This window comes from Chrysemys picta, chromosome 12, assembly GCF_011386835.1.
Source record: "Chrysemys picta bellii isolate R12L10 chromosome 12, ASM1138683v2, whole genome shotgun sequence".
NCBI classification, from domain to species: domain Eukaryota; kingdom Metazoa; phylum Chordata; order Testudines; family Emydidae; genus Chrysemys; species Chrysemys picta.
In genome coordinates, this window is record NC_088802.1 from 42,063,397 (window position 1) to 42,090,364 (window position 26,968).

The following is a 26,968-nucleotide window of genomic DNA, read 5'->3' on the forward strand; positions in this document are numbered from 1 at the left end:
CTGCACCCGCGCTCCGGCCACGCCGCAGGTTTTTTTTTTTTTTTTTGCTTCGGGTGGCCAAAAAGCCAGAGCCAGCCCTGCTCGTAGCCAGCTTCTCGTCCGCTGTAACCCATAGGTCCTTTTCTGCAGAACTGCTGCCTAGCCACTCAGTCCCTAGTCTGTAGAAGTGCATGGGATTCTTCCGTCCTAAGTGCAGGACTCTGCACTTGTCCTTGTTGAACCTCATCAGATTTCTTTTGGCCCAATCCTCTAATTTGTCTAGGTCCCTCTGTATCCTATCCCTACCCTCCAACGTATCTACCAATCCTCCCAGTTTAGTGTCATCTGCAAACTTACTGAGGGTGCAGTCCACACCATCCTCTAGATCATTAATGAAGATATTGAACAAAACCGGCCCCAGGACCCTTGGGGCACTCCGCTTGATACCGGCTGCCAACTAGACACGTTTTTGGTCCAGATTCATTGGTGAGGTGTATTACATGTTGGGTGCAAGTTAGCCAATAAACAGATGTAACTAGCCACGAAAGGTAACTTACATCTATAGGGCCGAACTTTCCCCATGCTCCTCATTTGTGTGTGTCTCCCCACCCTCACCCCTATACAAGGCTTTATGCAGATTGCGCCGTCCCCAGCCCTTAAGAAGCAGCCCCCTAATTTGACTTGTGCAGTCCTCTTAGTTGTTTTTCCAACTACACCAACCATTCCATTTCTTTGAGTGAAAGTTAAGTTCATTTTCAGCACCCACTGAGTGCCAGATCACTGCTGCTTATGGTACTGGAGTCCTATTTTCTGACCAGTAAGCTGACATATAATTGACCATTCACATCACTGCCAATTTTGGCCCCGTGTGTGTACAGCTAGTAGTACATAAGTGCACAAAAATGCATGTGTGTCTCTGAACAAAGCTTGTGTTTGTATATCTGACACGTGAATCTTGTATGTTTCTGTAAGTGCATATCTGCGTATTCATGGTGCAGCTCTCTGCCTGTCGGTGGCACCATCTCTACCCTGGAGGTGAAGCAGGTGTTCACCTAGGGCAGAAACTATCAGAAGCAGCAAAATACTCAGTAACTGTGGATGGCTGCAGGGCTGGGAGGGACAGGTATTTATTGGCTTGCCAAGGACAGCAGAGCCAGCTCTGCCTGGATGGGTACCATACAGTACCATGCAAGGGCGCTGTATAATGCAAAGGCAACAGTGCCTGAATGCATTCCCAGGGATTTCACATTAAATGTTATGGGATAGGGAACGTGAAAGTAATAAATGGAAATCGGATGGCAGTGAAATCTGCTTATCATGAGCGACAACCTGAAGGAAGCCCAGCAGGGAGGTCTGGCTATAGACACAAGGGACCAGGTTCACTACTGCATGACTCCAGTTATACACCGGTGGAACTGCACTGAAAACATCTGGGTTCCATCAGCTGGAGTGATGCAGTGGCGAATGGTGCACAAGGATCCAAAAGGTGGCATTACCACAGCTGGTGATGTGACGTGTAGGAGATTGCAACTGCCCTAGCAAGAATCCAGGGAAATGGCAGGGGCCTTGCTTGTCCCAACAGAGCAAATTTATGGCATTGTTAACTCTCTGATTCCGAGAGTCTGAATCTCACCGCACCAAGAGCTGCTGTAAAACACACCAGCAGCACTTTGAGTGCAAAAAGCCCTCAAAAGAGACAGCGGAGGAGGAAAATGGAACAAGACTGTTCGTGCGCAATGTTGAACTAAACCTGGGACTGCATGGACCACTCCCCTTTGCTGCCTTGTAGACCTCAGTTTCCTGGCGCCTGCGAGAACCAGATGGTAACGGGCCTGATGAACCAACATCCATGTGGCTATTTAGAAGGGCTCCAGGTAGTGAGTGAGACCCACCTCTGCGAGTGTGGTTTGCTTTTTATCCATCTGCCTGTTTCTACTTCCCTTCAGGTCCTCGGCCAATGAACTGGCCATGCTCGTCTCCCGCATGCAGAAGAATGCTGACCAGGTGGAAAAGGACATTCTGGAAACACAGTCCAAGCTCAAGCAGGTAACTGCTGGGCAAAGAGCAGGGGGTGGCAATGTGGGCATGAGACAAAGGTGCTGGTGGGGAAGTAAGGACATCAGCATTTGGCCATGTGTAGCGAGCCAGCGAAATGCCACAAAATGCGGTACCAATGACAATTGTGCAGGTGCTTGCATTATGCATCAGTCATGGCATCTAGGCAATGCCTTCATGGATGACTTGAGCCTGGATCACTTACAGATAAAAGAGGGACCTAGGTGATAGGGTAAACTCACTAGGTGAGCCTGTGAAAACCAGGCGTTCGGAGAGATTACACCTTATATTAATGTTCTGACCTAGATCTCTCGATTGCAAACTAATCCTGGGATCTGGCCTGTGGGGGGCTTTGTGGCTGTTCTTTTTGGATGACAGGACATAAGTAACTACCAGAAGAACAAGGCTTTCGAGTTCCAGCAGGAGAATGCGAAAAACCTGAAGGAAGCCGAGACCCTGCTGAAGGACCTCTTCCTGGATGTGGATAAAGCAAAGAGGCTGAAGCATCCCCAAGCCATCGAAATAGAAAAAGAGTGAGTGGAGAACGCTGCTCTCCTCTGGCTGGGCACAAGGCAGGGATGACCGGGAGTCTGAAGTATTCTTAATTGAGTGACTTAGTGAGCTGAGCAAAGTAGTCAGGGTCCAGTCCTACCTCTGACAATTATTAAGATTTATTATTTCTATTGCAGTAGCACCTGGAAACTCCAGTCACTGACCAGGATCCCACTGTGCTAGGCGCTGTACAAACTCAGAATCAAAAGACAGTCCCTTCCCCAAAGCCCTTATGTGATTCTGTGACTTTGGTCACTTATCCTCTCTGCCTTAGTTTCCCCATTGATAAACTGTGAATAATACCTACCTCCCTCCCCCCGCGGGGTTTTGCAAGGACTGAATAGTAAATGTTTATAAAGGTCTTTGAATATGGAAAGTTTTGTATAAGCTCCAAGCATTGTTGCTGTCTCATGCGGTACCTGAAGGTTCTTGTTGTTCTCCAGTGCAACAGGTTTTGATTAAACGTTGGTGGAACAAAACATAAAATATCATGGGGCACATTCCCAAAAGTGCCACTTGATAGCCACACCTATGTTATGTGTGCAGGGACATAGGTATTTAGACATCCGAATCTCCCTGTGTGTGCACAAACGGGCCATGTGAACACACTGCTACTGCGGTAATTGCATGTGCAAATGTGAGTGTATGTGAACAAATAGCATCTAAAAGGGAATATTCCTGAGCCTCCAGTATCCAGACATACCGCAAACCAGCTACAAAGCAGAAAAATGACCACCTGGTATACCATATTGTATTAGTATTAATACCTCATAGCACTGTTCATTCATAGCTCTCAAAGCACTTTGTGAAGGATCATTATCTCCATTTTACAAGGGGAGGCACAGGGAGGCAAAGTGACTTGCCAAAGATTACCCTGAAAAGTCAGTGGGAGAGCCAGGAATAGAAACCAGGTCTTCTGAGTTCCAGAAGAGTGCACTGGCCACTAAGGCTATGTCTACACTGACTATCTTACCGTTGTGCCGCTACAGCAGTGCCACGGTAAGGTACGCAGTGTAGCCACTCTCTCTTTTGGCGGGAGAGAGCTCTCACCGACAAAATAAAACCACCCCCAATGAGGGGCAGTGGTTTGTCAGTGGGAGAGAATCTCCCACTGACAAAGCGCTGTCCACACCAACGAAAGTGCAGTGTAAACATAGCTACCCTGCTTCCCCCCAAAAAACCAATGCAGCCAGTGGGAGGGCCGTTTCCCTACTGCAGCACAGAGCTGAGCCCTGGCAAAGAGCACCGTGGGTTAAAGCTATATGGTATAGCAGCAAAACAGCTTGAAGCACCATTGCTTATGTGAATAATAATTTTTATTGCTTTCCTCTCCCCGTCGCCCTCTCCCCTCTCTAGAATGAACATCTGAAAGGAAAAATACTCTTTACTCCTTACATTTCGGAGTGATTTAATTTTCCCTCTCGGGAGGGAATAAAGTGCCCCTACTGAGCTCTGCGCAAGCATCCGTGCCTGTGCTCCATTCCCATGACCCCCTCGGGCTTAGCTCAGGAGAGAAACCCCCTAGCCAGAGAGCATCTCGGCATGTGCCACATGCCACAAGGGTGGTTGGCGGGTCAAGAGGGGAAAGCAGAACATGCTGGGTTCTCTGGGGGAAATCTTGGCTCCACAAAACTCCCTTTGAGTCCCGTGGGGCCAGGATTTTGCCCTGCATTCCGTTGTAGTCACCACAGAGAATTGGCAATGAGATGTGCATCTCTTTCCTCCCTCCCTCACGTACAGCATCAAGCAGCTCCATGACCGTGTGACACACCAATGTGCCGAATATCGAGACCTCTATGAAAAATGTAACATTCCTGAAGCGGGCTCCAAGCTGGACTGGGCCAAAATTCTAGACCAGAAGCAGGTAAAAGCAGCAATTCCAACTGCTTTTTGCGGCAGAAGCATGCTCTGGGAACGTCAATGCCAGCACTCGTATATCAGCGAGCAAAACAAGGCCGTTAACGCGTCTGAGATTCTATACACACCTACCAACCGCTGCCCTCTCCCTTCAGATTAGCCGTAGCTGTCAAGTCGGACTCCCTCTGGGGGTGGGGAATGGTATTGGTGTTTTTTTCTAACATCCCATGTGCTGGGAGATATTTTTCCATTCTGATGAGTATTCATTGGTGATTTACCGGGCTGATCCTGTTAGTGGGGTGAACAGGCTGCCTCTATAACTGGCATGTGCGTGATGCCCTCGGTGCATATTGTGGCCTTTGCTATATTGCGATGTCTGGGTGTGTGTAGCACCCGCGCTTGAGTTAACTTAGACTAATTTGAAAATGTCCTAGTAGCAGATGGCACTCGCCTTTCATCACCCCCAAGCCCTGTTTGTAGGATGAAGCACAACCATATCAGTTCAGGTTCATAGCCCCAGGGCTTTGGAGCGGAGCCCAGAGCTGAAGCGCGGAGCGGCTCCGGAGCAGTGGAGCTGCAGGTTTTTGCCTGGAGCTGGAGCGGAGCCGGAGCACAGCTCCAAAGCCCTGCATAGCCCAGAAGAACCGGTTCCTGTCTCTTTGGGTATGTCTACACTGCAATTGGACATCCGCGGCTGGCTCGTGCCAGTTGACTTGGGTTAAGGGGTTTGGGCGAAGGGGCTGTTTAACTGCGGTGTAGACACTGGGGTTCGGGCTCCAGCCCGAGCTCTGGGATCCTCCTGCCTTGTAGGCTCCAGCCTGAGCCAGAACAGCTACGCTGCAGCTAAACAGCCCCTTAGCCCAAGCCCCCCGCGCCAGAGTCAGCTGGCACAGGCCAGCGGTGGGTTTTTAACTGCTGTGTTGACCCACCCCCTGTTGGGCAACGGGGCATGAATATCTTCTCTTTGCCCTCTATGCATGTGGACAAATAGCTGAAAGGGATAAAAGTAACCAGACATGCTTAGAAATTGGCCATATGTTCTCTTCCCATTTGAAGGGAGGAGTGAGGGTACTGGCCAGTTTCCTATTCCCAGCACCAAACTGCAGTGGAAAGTTCCCAATGGAACCTTTTGCACTAGCCTCTGGCGGTAGGAAAATAGGGAGGGGTGCGTTCTGTCCCATAGAGAAAACACACGCTCACCACACGGCTCGTTTGTGTGCAGAAGCAAGTCAGCGCGGGACAATATGGCCCCACCGTGCCAGAGCTGGAGAAGCAAATAGCAGAGCACAACATCCTCCAGAAAGAGATAGAAGCCTACGGCCTCCAAATCAAGAACCTCCACAGCCCGGTAAGGTACCCTCCTTCCATCTCCTATCCCATCTCCACTCATGATGCTGGGAGCCCTATGCCCAGTCCTGGTGGGAATCCCAGGGATCTGTCGTCTCCATTGTCATTGTCGGCTCCATTCTGTACCACGCTAACATGGCTTCATTCTTGCATTCATGGCCGCGCACAGGGCTATTGATCATGTCTTTACTGCACAAGTTAGTGTATGGCACTGACTACTCTCCCACAGCCCAGCTGGGCCCAGTGCAAAACCTGGGGTGGATTTTTTGGGGCCAGTCTAGTTCAAAATCCTTGCCTGGAACCTGGAGTGGGTCTCACCAAAATATTGCTCCAGATTATTTGAATTGTCAAGGGGCCACCATGTGTTGAATGTCACGATGAAGAGGGATTTTTTTTTTTTTTAAGCTTTGTTTAATGTTGGCCTTCAGAAGTTCAAGCCTCTCTCCGGTCAACTTTTTGGCCTTTGTTGTCTCTTCTGAGCCCTGTGAGCCCATGAATAGGCACCCCTGGTTGAGAGATAACACCGCTTCATTACCAGAGATTCCTATGGAAGCAATGGGTCCTGGTTACTGTGTGCAGGATCATAGGACACATTTGCTGGGGAGGTAACCAGCATTACTGGATTTTGTGAGAGAGGGGTGCGGTCTGTTGTTTTGAGCACAGGCCTGGGAGCCAGAAATGCCTGTCTGTGTGACTTTGGGCAAATCACTTCACGCCTCAGCTTCCCCATTAGTGAAGTATGAATAACAGTACCCTGCTGAGACAAGGTTTAATGAAGGCCTATAAAGTGGAGTAGAAGTGCTGATGGTCAGCAACTGCTAACCGGTAGCCAAACACTGAAGCGGATTGACCCAGACAGTGGCATGATCCATGTAGCATCTGGGTTTGCTCCATTTGTCCTGAACAGCAGATAACGTGGCCGAGAGTAGGCCTGGAACAGCTCTACAAGGAGAGCTAGAAGGAGGTTTTCATTTGGCGGAGGCAGCAAGACAGCTGCTTCAGCTGGAAGCCAGTCTGTGTACTCTGCACAATGGCTCTGGTACGGTTTTTGAGCAGTTTGCAAATGCATGTGCAAATGTTTATCAAACCCACACATTTACTGACTGCACTGTTTTCCCTCTTCCTTTGACGGGGGCTGGATAACACCACAGAATGCAGCGGATTTAAAGAGCCAGTACAAGGACTTGCTGGTAAGAGTCTTGCTCAGTGTGATGTGCCTTGCAAGATGTGTTGCTTTGTGTCAGCGTTAGGGGAATCGGCTTGGGCTGGTTCTCTGGACATTCCAAGTGGTGGGTGGGTCAGTGCCATGTGGGTGACCCATTTCCCATGGGCAGGGAGGGAATGCAGCAGAGCCTGGGGGCAGAAGCCACTTTGTAGCTTCTTAACATCACAGGCCCTGATTTTCCCCTCTCTCTGGGGCAAATCAAGAGTGGCATCATTGGATTCAGATGCACTAGGCCAGTGCACGTGAGGAGAATCAAGCCCGTTGTCTTGTCTGTGACCCCACAATCCATTTCTCTGGAGAGGATTAAATTGCCACAAGCAGGGGATTATGGGTATGGTTTGGAAATCTGGAGGACCAAACTCCCGGATCCAAACACCCCTAGACCTTGGGGTGTTCAAAATCCAGATCCAAAGTTGGCAGCATAAGCCTGTCTCTGATTAGGAGCCCAAATGGGGAATAAGCAGCTGGGGGAGCGGAATTTGCAACTGTCCTCCCTAGTTAAAACCAAGGAAGGACAAACAGGGCAACTATACCCCACGGTGGGAACATTTCTCAGCCTCCCCTGAGGCGTCAACATGGCTTCAGATTCTGGTTTGACAAAAACATCCTGTTTGAAAAGAATGAGGGAAGAGGGAATGAAAATTACATCAGATAAGAACTGGTATGGGGCAGCTGTTTGAAAAGGCCTCTGGGGATCTGTTAACAGATGAACAATAACCAAGGGGGGAAGAGACTGGACCCTTCTCAGTCCAGATGCTGACGTCTCCTCTCTTTGATATGAATTGGCAGAAAGCCTCCATCTGGCGAGGGCAGAGCCTGGGCAGTCTGTACAACCACCTGCAAGGCTGCACCAAGGAGCTGGGTTACCTCACGGACCAGCAGAACAAAATCCTGAAGCAGGACTGGAGCGACCAAATGGCTGACCCGCCGGGCGTGCGCCGGGAGTACGAGGTAAATGCTCTGCAGGCCTCTCTGCGTCCAGGAGACGGCGTGTCTCTGTTTAGCAAAATCCTCCTCATTTCAGGTTAGAGGAGGACTCTCTCTAGCTGACCTCTCCAGCTAATTAGCTACTAACCCAAAAGCACCACCACGTCACAGTGAACCTGGGAATGAAAATGTACTTAGGACAAACATGCCTCTGCTTCGTCTCAGCCAGCCCCACGCGTGGCTGTCTCCAGCCTCCTGCCGGCTTTTACACATCGCTTGTTCTTCTCTTTCCCCTGCATGCTTGTGCTTTCATGTGAGCCAGGTGACCGCTATTTCGCACCCTGGCTGCCGTTCCTCTGCCACGCTGACTCGGGCAGCCTGACTGTGACCCAGGCATTTATATCCCTTTGCTTCTCCCGCAGAACTTCAAGGCTAATGAGCTGCTTAACCAGGAGGAGTATGTGAACCAGCTCCAGGATGACGGAGACAGGATGATTGAACTGAAGCACCCAGCTGTGGAGCCCATACAGGTAGGGGACCCAGGTTGGAGCCTGCTTTCCTTCCCCCACCCTGCCATACCAAGCTGGCCTCCAGGACACTGTCTCCAAAGTCGTGCACCAAGGAGCTAGGTATTTCAGAGAGAGTCCCTTTGATACAAAACCCACTGAAGGAAGAGCTGATTTTGCAGAGTATGTTCTCCCTGCCCCAGACAAAGGTCTGTCTACACAACAAAAGCTGCGCACGGACTAGCCAGCCTGAGCTAGCCTGAATCCAGCTAGTGCAGCTTCAGCCTGGGTAGTATAAGCCTAGCAAAGAGTCTGGGTAGGAGCTCGGCTCGCTAGCCTGCTCTGAAGCCCATGCTGCGCTGTCCTCACTCCTATTGTTACCCATGCTAGCTGAATTCAGGCTAGCTCAGGGAGGCTAGCCCATGCACCATTGTTGCTGTATAGACAAACCCTAGATCAGATTCCTGCTTGTTGAGGCCCTTTCAAGTGAGCACTTGATGAAGGGAACTAACCTGTGTGCAAAGTGAATGTAACTTACACCAGCTTGTCAGGATCAAATTTGGCCCCGGGGTAAGCAGGCTCAGCCCCCATTGTTTTCAGTGGGAGTTACCCTTGCTCACACAAGGGTCTGAATTTGATCCCTACAGGGTACCAAGTTGATTTAACTTGCCGTGAAGTCAAAGGGAGCTGCACCTACTTACACCAGGGCTGATTTTAGCCCTGTTAGCATGAGTTAAATCATGTGAGGAGCTGCTTTATCATCCACCCCTTCGATCTGTCAGTCTACCTGCTACACACCTTCTGTCTGTCTCCTCAGCATGTCAGTTACACCAGTATTGCCCTCCCACTGAATAACAAGTCAGTGCAAGTCACCCTTCAGTGCCACTTCCACACACACACGCTCTCTGACCAGCTCACATCTGCTGTGTAAATTGCATCACCACTGCTGATTTGGGGCCCCAAAAATTCTCCTGGCTGCATTGGGCCCTACGTTTTCCAGCACTCTGAAAGATCAAACGCAGCAGAAAGTCAATCAGTTTAAAAGGCTAAATCGGGGATAGTCAGCCTTCAGTCATGAATGCTGTCTCAGCAGCTGCTCCCTCCCAGAGCAAGGGAAGGGAACAGACCTGTTGCACCAGTATGGTATGGTCTGGGGGGTTGGTTTTGTTTCTTATGGAGCAGGTTTTTCCTGTGGCTGTGCGACTGAGAACACAGTTCTGGCTGTCTCTGGAAGAGTCTCTTTATAAAAGCTGGATCTGCTGCAATCTAAGGGTTGAGTTTTTCTGCATAAGAGAGACAGTCTGTAAAAAACAAGTCCATCTTGAAAAGGTGAAAAAGGCCTTATTTTCTATGGTGTCGATACCAGGTAACCAAATCTGGGTTTCAGCCTCCCCCATCTGAACCCAATCAAGGCCATAAGAGAAGAGGAAGTCCTTTCCCTGCTCCATGAATCAGGGAAACAAGAGTTGCTAGACTGGTTGAAGTGGGGTCACAAGGTCCTCTTGACCTCTCACCCTTCCGTTAGAGCTGCCATCTTTCCCTCATGGAAATCCCTTTTCCTCCCTCCATGTGTATCATTCAGCACTTGCATCACAGCATCTCCTCCAGGGCTGAGAGTATTGACAGACTGTTCCAAACCAAGGGGAATCTGAGAGCAATACACACTGCTTGCATCCCATTGGAAATCATATAAATATGATGCTCTCAGCCTTCAACCAGTCCTGAGAGAAGCAATGCCCTCAAGCACTAGAGATGACGCTCATTTGAAGGGCCGTATTTTTTCAGAGATGACCTCAGTGCTGCAGGTACGGTTATGCACCTGCAATTAAATATGAGTGCAAATCTGCATCCACAATACTGGAGTCAGAGTTGAGGCCCTTTTAGAAACGGGGGCCTAAAAATGTCAGGTGGATGTTCACTGTCTCTTGCAGGATCATGCTATGGTTCTGAATGTTCTTTCCCTGCCGTCTCTCTTCGGGCTCAGCAGCAGTTGCTAGGTGCTGCTGTGATCTGTGGGACTTGAGGAGATGCAGAGAGGAAACACAAGGGTTGGGGGAGTTAAGGCTAGAAAGACACATGTTAGAACTGCTTCTGTCCCACTGCAGGCTCACCAGGAAGCCTTGAGGAACGAGTGGCAGAATTTCCTCAACCTCTGCATCTGCCAGGAGAGTCAGCTGAAGAGCGTGGAGAGCTACAAGAAGGTAAAATGAGTCCAGCAGAGGGCACGACGACTTGCCACAGGGAACTTTTTTGCAAGGGTGGGTGCAAAATTTGTCATCTGGTGGGGATCACACTCCGCCCCGGGGGCAAGCAGGCTCAGCCCCCATTGGCCCTGGACTCCAAGTCATGCCATGAGTCTGCTGGATGATGGGAAAGTATGGGGAGCCCTGGCTTCCATCTGGTCTGGGTCAAAGTTCAACATCCCACTGGAATGCGCTGCTGAGGATATGCAGAGGTGTGAGCCACTGTGTTACCTATTTGCCTCAGCAAGAGAGATTTGCTGGAGATCAGCTCCCTGCCACACCAGCCTGTCTGCCTCACCAGCCAACTCCTCAAACTCTCCCTGCCCAAACCTCACCTAGCAGCACAGGCACTGACTTTCAGCTTTCTCCAGGGGTGCTCCGCCCCCAGACCCCACCCCCATTCTGCCCCACCCTCGCTCCACCCCTCCTCCGAGGCCTCTCCCCCACCTTGCCCTCACTCCACCTCTTCCCATTCCTCTCCTCCCCTCCCCCCAGCACCTCCTGCCCGCTGCTGAACAGCTGATCGGCGGCAGCGGGTGGGAGGCGCTGGGGGTGGGGGAGGAGCTGATCAGCGAGACCTGCCAAACAGCTGATGAGTGGGTGCTGAGCACCCACTATTTTTTTTTCCCTGTAGGCGCTCTAGCCCCAGAGCACCCCTCGAGCCGGCGCCTATGCCTAGCAGGCAACAATTGGGGAAGTCCAGCCCCCGAGCTCATCAGGGATATTTCTCTGCAATGCACAGCCCCTGTCACTGTGCACTCACAGAAGATATTAAATTCGCTGGTCTTTTAAAGAGTCAGCACATTACAGTTTATTAAGTTAAGTGAAGTCAATACACCCTTCCTTTCCAACACAGCACTCAACTGGTTTGTAGTAAATGTAAAACAAGTTTATTAAACAAAAGTCATAGGTTACTTTAAGTGATACCAAATATAAGGAGCAAAGCTAAAAAGGGAACAAACTATTGGTAAAAATGTGCTTTCTAAGGCAAAGACCCAGCTTAACAACATACAGACTTTGATCAAGGTAGTTTATTCACCAGTCCTCTTTTTCCAGTAATAGCTGGCTAGCTTTTTAGCCAGGATCCCCACAGAGTCCACGGCACCTCATCTCCTTAGGTGAAGGATAATCCAAAATCTTTGTCTGTCCTTATAGCTCAAAGTCTACCTTTGTTTCAAGACTCAAATTGATTCAGTCTCCTGGGGCGGGGGGACAATTCCATTTTGATTACAGTGTCCCCTGGTGTGTTCCAATGTGATGTTTTCAGCTGCAATTTTACAATGTAAATGTTCTCCTGCAAGCTTTCATTAAAAAAAAATGAATAGCCTGTTGAATTTGGCCACACCTGGTTTGAGGTGTTGGCCTCTTTTCTTTGTCTTGAGAAAACCAACTTATCTAACCCCACGCCTCCCGGACATGCTTGGTTTAAACCGCTTTTAGTCACAGCCTTAAAAGCAAAATATCCGTGAGTGGCCATAATTCCACATGCAGCATTGGCACGTACATTTCACAATGATATTATTGACTGTGTGTTGTTAGTTTTTAGAGATACCTCACAAGGCATATTCTGTGCAAATATCATTGCAGTGGTGTGTAGAGTGTGAATACAGAGGTGCCTAGTGCCCCGCCCACCTGTGCTCCACTAATATCTGCTGAAGGATCTGTACCCAGCTTAGGTTTGGCTTCGGAAAGCAGAGGAGTCTTCACTGTTGATTTAAGCTTTGTTGATGGAGCCAGGTAGTTAGGATTACAAGGAGGTGGCTGATTAGACTATACTGAAGGTGTGTAATATGTAGGCCTGATATTTCTGTGATCGGGGAGAGGTTGATTAGAGTTAGGGTAGTAATGGACAAGTCATTAATTTGAATTGTTAATTGGAGTGGCTAGAGGGATTCCATATGTGCTGTCAGTGCCGAAGCCTGAGCATAAAGTGGCTTGACTTTGTATGAAATGTCGTCATGATCTTGCAAAGATCTCACAGTCGCTCACTATGTTCAAAAGTGGCAGCGAAGGCTCTTCAGCCATGTCACCACACTGAACAAAAACTGCCCAGCACTCAATGCTCTCAAACTCTCCATCAATGCAGGAAGGGGTGCACGCCTTGACCCGACACCACCTGTAGGGTCACGCCAGAGATTCACGGATTTGCAGGGAACTTCACGACATGGTGCCTGGTACAACACTATCAATCAGGGTCACTCTGGCTGGTGTAGCAACCCTCAGGAGATGATGCATGTTCAACAAGGATGATGAGGTCAGCAGATCAGGGTTATTTAGCTGTCGTAATTAAGTTAAATGGAGTTATGGGTTAGGCTCGGGTTTGAGGATCGACAGCAGGACTTACTTAATGAGTACAGAGGTGCTGATGCTCGGCCTTCATGGTCTCCCAGGATCTTCTGACCATCCTTTGGCTTGTGTCTTCAGTTCCAGGAGGATGCTGACGCTGTGAGCCAGACACTGAAGAAGCTGAACTCGGACCTGGATACAAAATACAGCAAGTTCAACAAAGACAGTCCCGGAGTGGTGTCTGATTTACTGCACCAGTTGGAGGTGAGGACCTCTGGAGGGGCTAATACAGACCAGCAGCGTCTTGTGTCTCACTCGCAGACTGGACGCTATGACACCTTTCTAGGATTACTGTCAAATGAGGATCGCCAAGTATAAATTGTGAGCAAAGCCCCCCACTCTCCAAAAAAAGGATTGTCATGGGCTGTATATTAATGAGTTAAATACCTGGGGCAACGTTCTGCCCTCAGTCACTCTCATGCAGCCCCTGAACTGAAGCCATTAGGATGCTAGAGAGCGCCCTGGCTGACCTGGTGGGAAGTGGTTTCTGTGGAGGAGTTGTGACAGTAGGTAGTTTGGAGAGAGACTCCCCATAGGAGGAAAGCACCAGAATCCCCATCAGAGGATGAGAAAAGGAGGTGAAGGTGCCTTTGGATAACTCTATGCATTAACAGGAAGGGCCATGGAGAGCTCACTGAACATGCCCTGCCTGCCTTGCGTCATTCTTGTCCAGCTGGCAGTGAGCAGCCCTGTCTTTTGCTATCCCTTCCATCCCATGTGACGCTGTTCAGTCGGATAAGAGGGGGGAAGATGGGCCAGTTTCTGAACAATGGGCTGCTGTGGGGGTATGAGAAGCCCTCATAACTAGAGCTGATTTTTTTTTACAAAACTTTTTTTTTTTTCATCAGAAAATGCCAATTTGTCAAACTCAAAACTTTTCACAAAAACACCAATTTAAATGAAATGTTCCTCGGCAAGGTTTCTCAGGTCCAAGCTGGAATTTCTAGTCAAAACCAGAGAGCGAGCACAACACCTCCTGAATAGCCAATAACCCAGTGGTCAGGACACTCACCCACGTTCAAGTCCTGAATAAAACAGTGCAGGGACTTGAACTTGTGACTCTCACATCCCCAGGGAGTGCCCCCCCCTCCTCCCCCGGCTATTTAGGGATCACTTTCCTAAGGTCTCAGGTTTCTTCCAATGCAGAATAACAACAAATTCTAAAACCTCAAAAGTTATTGCAAAATGGAATTCTTCTTTTCTGGCCAGCCCTACGCATACCCCCCTTGTACATTACAGGGCAAAATGTATGTGAGAAGAGAGAGAGAGCAAGTTTGAAAACAAGAGGATGAGCGAGAAGAATGGAGAGAAAAAATGGGAGGGAGAGAGGAGAAAAGGGACAAATTATTAATCATAATATCATTACATGTGTATAGTGCCTTTCACCACATATAGGGTGACCAGATAGCAAGTGTGAAAAATCAGGACAGGGGATGGGGAGTAATAGGCACCTATATAAGAAAAAGCCCCAAATATCGGGACTGTCCCTATAAAATCGAGACATCTGGTCACCCTAACCCCCCACCATCCAGGGCTCTTTGCAGAGTGGGTACGCGGATTGCTTCTGCTATTGAAATGCAGCCGTTTCTAGGGCTGAATGTGGCAGCCATTCTGCGCCCGTTTTCAGAAGAGTAATTTCTTCAGCTGATTGCCCAGAGGGAGATTTCAGGAGGCAGGCTATAATCACCCACACTGGAATTTGGCCAGGCCACCCTTGTAAGCATAGAACTGGCCTGAGCTGAAGGAAAGCGGGAAAAAGAGTAGAGGAGAAAAACAAAGAAGGGAGCAAAAGAGAAATGGGTTTGGCGAATAGGTGGAAGCTCTTGTTGTGCTTCTGAATCTGTTCTGGTACAGCTCTCTCCCCACAGCCTTTCTGCTCTGCGATGGAATAACCCCAAGTATCCACCATCTCTAGGTCCCAAACATGAGACTCTTGGTGCCATGCTGTCTCTAGGCTGCATTATTCACCCAAGTGCTGGCCTGGTAGGAATCTCTGCTTCTTCTCTTTATTTAGAATGAGGAGAAGACCGTGAAACAAGCCGAAAAAAGCATCGCTGAGCTGAAGAAGAGGAGCCCGGAGATCAGCCCTCTGAAACTGCGCAGAACCTGCCCTTCCCAACCACTTGCCCTGGACACCCTCTGTGACTGGGCCTCTGGTGACGTAAGGGAATGTTCTTACCCTTTGGAGAGGAGTGGTATTGGATTCCTCTTTGGGATGTATTCCCAGGGTTGTGTGCTTCTGAATTTCCAATGTGCCCCTCACTGTGGCACTAGGAACCATTCCCCTTAGTTTGTCTTCATTGGAGAAAATGGCCTGTAGTTTAAAACCAAACATACCCATTGTCCCAGGTCCATCAAAGCAATTGAGAAATGCCTATTGACAACACTGGCAACTTTTGTCTTCCTTGTGCCATGGGTTGGCTTCGTTTGCTGCTCCCCTTCTTAGCCCCAAAGTTGATCCTTTTTTGAATGTAGAGAGCCTATTCAGAGGATCATGAGCCAATTGCTAACCTGAAACACCCTCCTACCTGGCGGGAAACATAGGCCCACCTGTTGATGCATTTCCAGTGAGGAATACATACCTCAGTGCCCAGGTATCTGCTCTGCCATGGACGTGTGTATCTTCACACCAGCTAACCACACTGTTCTCCCAGGGGATAATGTGGGGCAGCTGAGTTTCCTAGATGAGACAGGAGCATCTTGAGGACAGTCAGACCACAAATCCCCGATGAATGCAACGTGTTTGGTCTCGTTAGGAGACTTCGGAAAGTCTCCTCTGTTACCCGGGAGCCCTGAAAATGCAGCTCGGGAGTCGGAGCTAGGGAATCAAATTCTTTCTCTGTTCCTTCCAGGTGCAGCTCAGCCGAGGTGAGAAGTACACTCTGAAAGACAACAGCAACCCAGAGAACTGGGTGGTGCAGAGCAGCACTGCGGTGACAAAGACAGCTCCTGCTGCTTGCTTCTTCATACCTCCTCCAGACCCAGAGGCCATGGGCAGAGTTAACAAGTGAGTAGGCAGTGGAGTGTGAACAGAGAGCAGTTTGAATACACTCTAGCTCCAGTCTTTATATGTATTCATTTAGGAATTAACTTTACTGTGCTTCAGCAAAGACATAGAAAAGAAACTCTAGGCCACCTACTTTTTCTTCCTGTCAGTGCAGGATTGTTCCCTATTATATGTTATTCTAGTGCTTCGTCCAGTTCTAAATGCCCCCAAGCAATGGAGTTTCTACCACTTCCCTTGGGGCAGATATTCCACAGTCCACAAACCTCACAGTCAAGAAGTTTTCATGACATTCAGCCTAAATTTCTCTGTCTTGCATCTTGTCTCAACACACAAGCGGCACCAATTTGACTAAATAGGCTTAGAATCTGATTTAGTTAAATCCTCACTGCTCCCTTGTGTGGACATTTCTAAATCAGTGTAAGAGTGCCTTATATTAAGCTTAAGTTAATTCCTTACCCACTTAAACTAAGCCAATATGAAGCTAAATCAATACTCTTAAGCCAATTTAAGAGTGTTCACACAAGGGGACTGCACTGATTTAACTAACTCAGTTTCTAAACAGATTTCATTAAGTCAATGCAACTTGTGAGTTTAGACAATACCCAAGGCCCACTTTCAAAAGAGATTTAGGCACATTTAAAAATGGTACCCACAGCCTTTATTTCATTCCTCCCAATTACCAACCACTAGAACCACCTTAAATAATTCCTGTCCCTCCTTGGTGCTTGTGTATTTCACGTGCAGTAAAAAATGTTTGATTTTAAAATTTTGCAACACACTGTCTCTTGCATTATGTATCTTGATAATGCTACACAATGACTGCCCCCCAGTGCCCTGTAAGATGTATTTCCCCTCTAGCAACTTTTTACTGATACCTTCAGGGACATTTACTACCCTTCCTATGCCCCAGACTGTAAACCAGTCACTCGTTTGTATTGCTTTCCAGTAGCATGGTCCTCGGACGAGGCTTGCAGTGTAGTCATTACTGTTCTGAAGGATACCCCTTTGAGGCCATCTACACAAGACTAGGGATGACTGTTCTCAAGCACTGTGTTTAGTAACAGGAATTAGTCCACGGCCTTCAAAAGTCCCTGCAAATTGCTCTTTGCAAAGTCACTTTTCAACAATCCCTGGTTTTTGCTCCCATTCCCAGTTCTCCCCTGAAGTCAAATTGTTCTTACGAATCAGAGTTGTGCCATTTCCAGATGTCAGGGGAGTAACAGTGTCAGCACTGGGAGCAGTTAGAGTTCCAGTTAAACGTGCTCGAAGGTAATTAAGCGACACCTTCCCTGGATCGGGTAACCGCACTGTGCTCAGGTGAGGCCCGTCTCTGGTTTAGGAACTCCCAGACAGGTGTGTAAGCAGGCTTTATGCAGGCTAGTTTCTATTCCTATTGACTCCTGTGCTGGGAGTGATGCTCCCTTCTTTCGCTTGTAGGCTGGAAGGTGAATTGAACACAGTGAAGCAGAAGAGAGCGACAGTTCAGAACTCCCTGAAAAGCAGCCAGAAGGAGCCAGTTAAGTCCAGCCAGCAGGGTACGTCAGGTTATTAACTGCTCTCTAGCTTAACATAAAAAGCTACCCCGCAAAGTGAGATCACTGGTTTCATTTTGTTGGACTTTATTGAAACTTGCCGAGTTGGCAAAAGCTAGCAACTCAGTGAATGCTGTAGGCTCAGCTTTTAAGCTTGGGTGTCTCAGCAGGATGCCTACCTGTGGGCACTCGTGGGCATGCCGAAGCACAAGTACACGTCACGTTATCACGTGGATGCAGTCAGTCTAGTGCTTAGAGGAGAGGACTGGATATTGGGATCTCTGAGTCTAGACCTGGCCCTGCCACAGACTCTCTGGGTGACCCATGGCAAGTCACTTTGCCTCTGTGCTGCTCTTTGAAAATCTCTTGAGACCTCACCACACAAGGGAGACGTGTGGCCTTCACAGCGTCTGCCGAGTGTTTTGAGATCCTTGGGTGGCAGGTGCTGCAGAAGGGCTGAGTCCTGGTACTGAGGCCTTGCATGACCAACCCGTCCCAAGCTCTTGATGTGTCTGCATTTGAAAGTTGGCTTCCCCAGCTCTTTTCCATCAGCAAACTCCGTCGGCTAACTGCCAGGGCGACTGATGGATAAGAAGGCTGCAGAAGGACAACTCATACAGCAAAAAAACAAACACGGTCAACAACTCTCTTACCCAAACAAGTTACTTCACTGGCCGTGGAGCAGCCCTTTGCAGATCTGAGCCATCAGCCCCCTGCAGCGCTGAGTTCTCTGCATGTAGGAAGCACTGCAAGGGGGAGTGGAAAGCTCTGACCCAGACTCACAATCCTGGTCTCATAATCTGTGTCCAAACACACACGATGGATTAAATACAGCGCACCTCACTCCAGCATAATCCGTTTGAAGCAGATGCGTACAGGTGGTGTCTCAATGAAAGGGTAGCTGAGGGCCAAGCAGCAGGGCCTGTATATCAGAGATCTAGGGAGAAAGGTTAAGATACCCAGAGTGTGATGCAGATGGGACAGTGCACTGATTCAATATCAATTTGTCATTCCAGCACCAATCAGAAGTCCCGCCGTTGCCCAGGACGACCCCCAAGCTGACCAGCTCCTCTCTAAACTGAATAAGATTGGCGGGGACTTGGTCCAAGTGGAGAAGGAGATTTTTAGTCGGGTGAGGTCCCCAGTAAGCCACAGTGCCCCGACAGAGGACCTTCACAAAAGGATCAAGGACCAGGAGGTGAGGGCTGAGGAGCACAGAGAACGGGTCGATCGTGGTAGCTGGCTCCAACAGTTGGAGCAGAATTGAACTGACAGAAAACGTGCAGGCGTTAGCCCCTGCCGCTCCAAATAGAAAAGGAGAGAGCTTTGCTGCTGCTGCAGAGACATCTGCTGGCTTCAGCGCTCAGAAAGAGGCCTGCTGGAGGTAGTTACAGTGCAGGTCTGACTCAGGGGAAAATACGGGCACTTCCTCTGCTGAACTAGTGATGTTTCCTGTACTTTAGGAATGGTCCTTATGGGAGGTGACCTGAGAAGACACATGCGCATAAACCCTGTGGTTCTCTCCCCTCCTTTGGGCTTAGTTCTGGTTCAGTGTCTGTTCGGTGCTGATTATGTCATCTGCTGCGGGTCTTTGTCCTGCCCTGGGTGGACTCAAACTGTTGGTTTTCTCCCCTTTTTGGCTATGCTCCACTCTGTGCCGTGGGTACGTGTTCCCAGCCTGGCTCAGCCAAGGCACCCCGGCAGATCCCGCTGTATCACATCAGCTTAACACAGAGCTTCTGTGTGTTCAGTGACTCTGGGAATTTCTGTTGCTGTGTTAGGAAACCACAAAGAGACTTCAGGGCATTGGGGCAGATAAGGAAGCCATGCAGAAGGAGTGTGAGGCCTTCCTGTCCAAGAAATCCACCAGCACCGCCGCCTCTCAGCTCCCTGTGACTCTAAACAACGTCAAGAACAAGTATAATGACGTCAAGATGCTGTCCAGCCTGTACGATGAGAAGTAAGTGGAGACCGTAACCCTAGACGGGTAAGAGCAGAGTTGTAAACACCTGCTCAGCGAGGTCTTACAAAGTTCTGCTCACAAATGTGTTTGGTTTTGTCCTGAGAAATTTAGGAGGAACCTCAGATTTGACTCTTCTGTACAAATACATAAATAAATGGTCTTTGTTTTTCAATCAGAACCATGTGAAATGTTGCACTTTGAATTTGAAATCTTTTTTTTTTTAAATTCAGATGGCCTCATTTTCACTGGAAAAAAAGGCCTATTTCCAGGTGGAAAATTCATAAAATATGATGAAATTTTCTGCACAATGGGGCCATTTTTAAGTTTCTAATAAAATACAATCCCCCTCCCCCATTTTTATTATTGTTTTATCTGTATTCTTAGAGACCCCAAATGAGATGAAAACCACATTGCTCTGAGCACTCTGCAATGACCTGGTAACAATCAGGATACAGATTTCTGGCAAACGGGGATTACCACCCGGGTTGAATATGTGCGGGGGCTCAGACGATGTTTCCATTTTGTAAAAACACAGCAAGGTGAATCAGCTGCTGTAGTTTGAAATTTCTCCTAGAACAACCCAATGGGCAGGTGGACACAACTGCCAACCTCTCCTAGGGCTCGTTATCCTGTTCTTCTGTCTTTAAGGCTACTCTCAGGAGAAAATGGGGCTGGGTGTCAAGGGCAGGGTGTGTTTTCAAGGCCAACTTCTTAATGGTCTGCAGTGTGCAATGAGCGACAGACGAATCCCCTGCAGCTAGTCAGAAGCCTGGCTCCAGGGCAGACTCTGAGAGGTGAGGGGAGTGATGTGTGTCCTCTGTAGCTAGTCACATTCCACCATCTCCGCCTCCTCAGAGCCAAGGCTTCCCTGAACCTGGAGAACCAGATAGAGATCACGGACGAGATCATCAGCAGCTTTGAGTCCAAGCTGGCTCAGGACAGCACCATCCCAGCCTCTCCCAACGCCCTGCAGGATCGTGCCAATGAGCTGCAGGTGAGGGAGCCTTTGGCTTCTCAACAGCAATGAGAACGATACGGGCATAGTAAGAGATGGAGTCGGTAACCTAGGCTCTGTTTATCCCATTGTTAGGGTACCTAAGAGACTTGGATGGCCACGCCTCTCCCAGTAGGCCCTGACTCCTTCATTTAGACCAGCATTGGTTTACCTTTTGGGGCTGCTGACCCCTTGTTTGAAGTCAAAAATTTTCACAACCTCCTGACATTTCTATAGCTGTAAGGGTAAAAACTGGATCAAGGCTAGCAGTGCTAGGCCTGTATAATTGACCTGCGTGTGTGTGTTTGGGGAAGCTGGCCGTGGCAGAGAATACTGACATTGAAGGGTCAGGGTATGTGGGGAGTGAGATTTTCTTTTGCTTTAGGTTGTAGTAACATTTTCAATACCTCACGACCCTCCTGATGGCCTTTTGGGACACACACACCCCCTCCCAGGGGGCACAACCCGCCACCCGAGAAACACTGCTCTAAATGAGCTTCCATAGTGTCTGCAGACTAAATCACTTTCACCAGTTCAGAAACTGCTGTTTATTGGTAGGTGGATAAAATGTTACATCTGTCACAGTCACTGAGCAGCGTCTGTAAGAACCGACTCCCACCCCAGAGATCTAAACCTCCTATGTTCCTCACCAAACACTCCCCTAGTTGATCTGCCCCAGCACCCCACAATCAACTGCTCTTCTGCACACCCCTTCTCCATCTACCTGTGTCCCAGCCCCAGTCTCTCTGCCCAACAATTAATTCCCCCTTTACCCACCATGACTCTTTTTTTCCCCAATGCCGCCTCTAGCTCTCTTGACCCCACCCCCTCCAGCCCCTTTCTCTCTTTCCCCATCTCTCCAACTGATTCCCCAAGTCTTCCCCCAACATCTGTCCTTCCCACGTCTCTGCGTCAAAGAGCCACCCTCGCACTCAGCAACGTTTGCATTCTACCACCCCCGTGAACCCGGAGTGGATTTGTTCTGTATCAATTTCCCCGTCGCTACTGATGATAAAGATGTTGGGGTGGAAAGAGAAGCTCCCTCCATTCTCTTCTGCCCCACTGAGCCGACTCCCTCTCTGGGACACCAACAGTCTTACAGGGCGCCAGGACCAGGTGCTGGGTAGGCGGCGTGAGCGGAACCACCGACACTCATCCACCATCTTCTTCCTTCCCAGAGGCTGAAGCGGGATCAGGTCACCCAGCAGGACTGTGTGCTGAAGCTGAACCGCAGCCTCAAGGACGCTGAGCACAACTGCAGCGCGGTGCAGAACAACTTCCAGGAGTACTGCCCGGACCTCCCCCGGCAGAAGCGGGAGGTCCAGCTCCTCAACGACCGCTACCACGCTGTGGCCGACCAGCTGGATCACCGGTGAGCAGCCCAGCCTCCGTTACGTGGGATGGGGGTGGAGGCTGGGATTTGGGGCGGGACAGCCAGGAGAGAATTGGGTCCGTCCACCAAACCCAAATGTACCTGAGTCATTTGAATTGAAGGGCCAGCTTTAGGATTTGGGACCCTCTGGGGAGATCTTCTGGACTCCCCTTTGTCCCAGGACCCCAGACCAGTTCCCCCAGGCCAGTGTAGCTTGGGATCCAGCATGCCCCGCTGTGGCATGCTGTGCAGCAATTTTATGTACAGCGTAGGCTTTGCTTCTAGTGCGACAACTGGGGAGAGCGCTGTTTGCTCCTGCCCGCCCCTCTCCCAGTTGCCACTTGCCCCTGTAGATGTGCAGGTAATTGCAGAGTTAACACAATCTGCCTCCTGACTTTAAAACTTCCCCTCTCCGTAATTCAGTCTGTCGTGTACTCCTTGTACACGGGAAGTTTGCAGGGCTGCTACTAACAGGTCAAGCTCCTTTCCCAGATATGCGCTGGTTACAGAGCTTCCCTTTTATAGAGCAGGGGTGGCCAAACTGTGGCTCATGAGCCACATGCGGCTCTTTTACCATTAAAGTGCGGCTTGCAAGCCCCCTGTATCCCCCCATTCTCCACCTACTAGACTGACGGGGGAGGGAGTGAGCTCCGGACCTCTGCCTTGCAGTGGGGTGGTGGAGTAGGAGCTTCTGTCCAGCAGGGAACAGGGGCTCAGGGCTCAGCCCTGCAGGGCACACCTGCTGGGACTCAGGCCTTCAGCAGGAGTGGGGCTGAAGCTCCAAGCTCAAACTCCTGGCAGGCAGGGCCGGCTCCAGCTTTTTTGCCGCCCCAAGCAAAAAACAAACAAACAAAAAAAGGCGGAGTGCCACCGCCGAAGGAAAAAAAAAAAAAAAAACCCCGGAGTGCCGCCCCTTGAAAAGTGCCGCCCCAAGCACATGCTTGGAACGCTGGTGCCTAGAGCCAGCCCTGCTGGCAGGTGCGCTCCGGCTCTCGAACTTCTGAAGATTGTCATATGTGGCTTGGAGGGCCAGTAAGTTTGGCCACCCCGATATAGAGAGAGACAGACACAGATGTGTTCTCTATAAAAACATGAACTGCCTGGCCAGCGACAGCTGGTATATGCTCAGGTGAGGTATGCGGTGTTGTTAGCCATGTCGGTCCCAGGATATTAGAGAGACAAGGTCGTGAGGTAACATCTGTTATTGGGCCAACTTCTGTTGGTGAGAGAGACAAGCTTTCTAGCAACACAGATTAGGGCTGGGAAAAATACTCCCAGCATCACAGCAAAATGCAAGGTGGAACAGGGGTTAGTGGGTCAGAGAAAGTGAAACAGACAGTCACTATGCTCCCAAATGAACTCAAAGAGGAAAATGATAAAAGACAAAAGACCCTGTCACCTGTGGGTGAACAGCTTTTGCAAAGCAATCTCCCTCTATTGGTCCTCATTCTCAAAGGAAACCTGCACAACACTTACAATATGTGCTAAACAATCTGTTCCCCTTTGCATTTTGCTGTGAGGCTGGGCGTACCTTTCCCAGCCCTGAAGAAGAGCTCTGTGTGTCTCTTTCCCCAGTAAAATGTATTTCCTTCCCCCGTTGCCTCTCAGGTAAGGTATGTTACATATGTCGTCACCTAGGGTTGAACATGATAATACAGTTTAGCATTCGTTACACACACTACTAGAGAGAACTGTGCTCTTCCCAGCCAAGCCTTCCTGCTTACTGGCCTACTAACCACCCCTTTAATTACCCTGGTTTTCACCTGGTGACATTCCCAATGTCCCTTTAGTAATTTGCACATGAGAACCCTCTTTCCCCTTAAACCTCCCCCTGCTCCCCCACCTGTCCAGGGAGAAGACCCTCCGGAACACCAACCTCACCTACCAGCAGTTCCAAAACTCCAACGAGAACATGATGTTCTGGATGAACAACCTGCCCAAGCACCAGGTCAAGACCATGGATGGACTGAGCCAGATCAATTACAAGCTGCAGGCACAGAAGGTGAGCCTCCTGCCAGGCCTAGGGGGAGACACAGACGTGGGGAGGGGAAAGGAGTGTCCCTGGTTTCACCTGGAACCTACATGGAGTGGTAACTGCCACTCTGCTTCTTTCCCTGCGTCACCTGCGGGAGTGAAGTGACTAGTGCAGAAAAAGCAGGACCTTGCCTGATGCAGAGGGCAGCTTGCAACAAGTGGAGAGCGGGATAGGGAATGCAGGGGGGCCAGATCCTGCATCTACAAGCATGCTGCTGCATGGCCTTCAAAGCCCAGGTGGCCCTCACGGAGCATCTCCTGCCAGCTGTCCCCTCCCATTCATACCGGGAATTGGCTGCTAATCTCTATAGCTGCCAACATCCTTGACTGACACAGTACTATGCTGGGGAGAGAGATGGCCTCTCAGACGAGACCCTCTGAGCAAACACCAAGAGCTGGTAGGCGGTCGCCCCTCCATGACGTACCTGAGCTCTATCAGTCAAGGGGAAAAGAGACCAGGTAGCTCCAAGATTCTGCTCTCTTATCCAGGCACACAAGGCCAGAGCTCAGTCACCTCCATTATTTGACATAACTACGCCCATCCCCATAGCTTAGAGCCCTACAGATTCCATTGCTGAAATGGCTCAGCTTGTGCCATTAACCAGACAGAAATGCCAGACTGCAGCTGTGTCATGCTCTCTTTGCCAAGACCATTTCCCCATTCCCTCGGTGGAGTCTTTGTTCCCTTCTGATGGGAACCCCTGGAGAAGCAGCTTCTTTCCCTCCCTGACTGCCTTCTGTTTGATAGCATCCTGTCCTTAGTGAGAGCTTTGTTGAGATGCAAGTACTCAGGTCCTGTCTCTTTCTCCCGCAGAGGCTGGTGGAGGAAATCCAAGGCAAGGAGGCTGAGAAGAACGCAGTGGTCAAACTCTCCCAGACCGTGCAGTCTGCTCTCAACGTACGTTTGGGTTTTGCCATGTGGTTCTGCCATCTAGTCTTGTCCACCAGAGACCCAATCTGACCTCTTTGTCTTCACTTGTAATAGGACTATGAGCTTCAGGCAGGCAAATACTGCTCTTCTCTGGACCCCACCCTGAGTGCTTCCGCTGCCAAAAGACTGCGTGTCACCCCACTGCAAGAGAGCATCCAGGCCCAGGTGAGACCTTGAGACAAAGGCCTGGTGTTAGGAGGTGCAGTTTCATTGACTTCCATGTGGTTTCACCTGCTTACACCTTGTCTGAAATCAACCTTGGGGAGGTATTGATTGTTCCCCCAATTTCCCACCCCCCCTTTCTGACTGCAGCCAGTGATAGAGTTGCCAGGTATCCGGTTTTCTACCGGAACGCCCTGTTGAAAAGGGACCCTGGCGGCTCCGGTCAGCACCATTGTCCGGGCTGTTAAAAGTCTAGTTGGCAGTGCAGCGGGGCTAAAGGCAGGCTCCGTGCCTGCCGGGCTCCGCACGGCTCCCAGAAGCAGCGGCATGTCCCCCCTCCGGCTCCTACGCAGGCAGCCAGGAGGCTCTGCACGCTGCCCCTGCCCCAAGCGCAGGTTCCACAGCTCCCATTGGCCGGGAACCGCAGCCAACGGGAGCTGCGGGGGTGGCGCCTGCGGACGGGGCAGCACACAGAGCCGCCTGGCCACACCTCCGCGTAGGAGTCGGAAGGAGGACATACCGCTGCTTCCAGGAGCCGCCTGAGGTAAGCGCCACCCAGAGCCTGCACCCCTGATCTGCTCCCACACCCCAACTCCCTGTCCCAGCCCTGATTCCCCCTCGGTCCCAGCCCAGAGCACCCTCCTGTAGGGTTACCAGATTTAAAAAATAAAAAAAGAGGACACTCCACGGGGCCTAGCCCCGCCCCTTTCCCACCCCCGGCCCTGTCCCAACTCCGCCCTTTCCCCGCCCCTTCCCCAAAGTCCCCGCCCTAACTCCCCCTCCTCCCTCCCAGCCACACGAAAAGGGCTGCCCGAGCGCTACCGACTTTACGGTTTGCCGGGCAGCCTCCAGACCCTGCGCCCCCGGCTGGCGCTTCCCCAGCGCAGCTGGAGCCTGGGAGGGGAAGCGCCCAGCCGGGGGCGCAGGGTCTGGAGGCTGCCCAGCAAACCATGAAGCTGGTAGCACTCGGGCTTCAGGCAGTCCCTATGCCTCCGGACCCTGAGCCCCCAGCCGGGCACTTCTCCTCCCCAGCTCCAGCTGCTCTGCTCCTCCCCGGACTCAGACTTCGGCTCCGTTTAAGAGCCAAGCTGCCCGAGCCAGCGCTACCGGCTTAGGGCAGCCCCCGTGCCTCCGGACCCTGCGCCGCCAGAGCAGAGCAGCTGGAACCCGGGAGGAGAAGTGCCCGGCCGGCGGCTGGGGTCTGGAGGCATGGGGGCTGCCCGAAGCCGGTAGCACTGGCTCGGGCAGCTTGGCTCTTAAACAGAGCCGAAGTCTGAGTCCGGGGAGGAGCAGAGCAGCCGCGGGAGAGGAATGCCCGGCCGGTATTTTTCCCGGACATGTTCGGCTTTTTGGCAATTCCCCCTAGACGGGGGTTTGATTGCCGAAAAGCCGGACATGTCCGGGAAAAACTGGACATATGCTAACCCTACCCTCCTGCATCCCAAACCCCTCATCCTCAGTCCCACCCTGGAGCCCTCACCCCCTCCATGCCCTAATCCACTGCCCCAGCCCTGATCCCACTCCCATACTCCAAACCCCTCATTTCTGGCCCCATTCCGGAGTCCACACTCCAAGCCAGAGCCCTAACCCCCTCCCACACCCAAGCCCCAAGCCAGCCTGGTGAAAATGAGTGAGTGAGGGTGGGGAGAGCGAGCGACAGAGGGAGGGGGAAGGAGTGAGCGGGGGTGGGGCCTCGGAGGAGGGGCAGGGCAGGGGGCGGGGCAAGGGTGTTCAGTTTTGTGTGAGTAGAAAGTTGGCAACCCTACAGTCATTGTCCTACTCCTGAAGCATAAGCAGTGCTGCCGGTTTGTCTGGTTCTGATAGCACAGGACAAAGCCGTATATGAAATATCAGAATAGAGAGAATTACTTTGCCTTGGTATTGCTGATGGTGTCTTCCTTACCATACAGTCAATGAAGCTACATGTTAAAAGGAC

General features: G+C 50.5%; 1 protein-coding gene across 2 annotated transcripts in view; it reads left to right on the top strand.

Moving 5' to 3' along the window:
- Positions 1 to 26,968, top strand: part of EVPL (envoplakin) — a 57,760-nt gene that overhangs the window by 24,446 nt on the left and 6,346 nt on the right. For both annotated transcript variants that reach the window (XM_024101671.3, XM_005297510.4), the window contains exons 2-20: positions 1,926 to 2,025; positions 2,413 to 2,567; positions 4,327 to 4,450; positions 5,666 to 5,791; positions 6,942 to 6,980; positions 7,805 to 7,966; positions 8,365 to 8,472; positions 10,554 to 10,649; positions 13,116 to 13,241; positions 15,052 to 15,198; positions 15,890 to 16,044; positions 17,482 to 17,579; positions 18,593 to 18,774; positions 19,358 to 19,536; positions 20,395 to 20,533; positions 21,712 to 21,905; positions 23,757 to 23,907; positions 24,754 to 24,837; positions 24,925 to 25,035. In XM_024101671.3, coding sequence (XP_023957439.2) covers positions 1,926 to 2,025; positions 2,413 to 2,567; positions 4,327 to 4,450; positions 5,666 to 5,791; positions 6,942 to 6,980; positions 7,805 to 7,966; positions 8,365 to 8,472; positions 10,554 to 10,649; positions 13,116 to 13,241; positions 15,052 to 15,198; positions 15,890 to 16,044; positions 17,482 to 17,579; positions 18,593 to 18,774; positions 19,358 to 19,536; positions 20,395 to 20,533; positions 21,712 to 21,905; positions 23,757 to 23,907; positions 24,754 to 24,837; positions 24,925 to 25,035 — 2,476 coding nt within the window. The remainder of the gene's footprint in view (positions 1 to 1,925; positions 2,026 to 2,412; positions 2,568 to 4,326; positions 4,451 to 5,665; positions 5,792 to 6,941; positions 6,981 to 7,804; positions 7,967 to 8,364; positions 8,473 to 10,553; positions 10,650 to 13,115; positions 13,242 to 15,051; positions 15,199 to 15,889; positions 16,045 to 17,481; positions 17,580 to 18,592; positions 18,775 to 19,357; positions 19,537 to 20,394; positions 20,534 to 21,711; positions 21,906 to 23,756; positions 23,908 to 24,753; positions 24,838 to 24,924; positions 25,036 to 26,968) is intronic.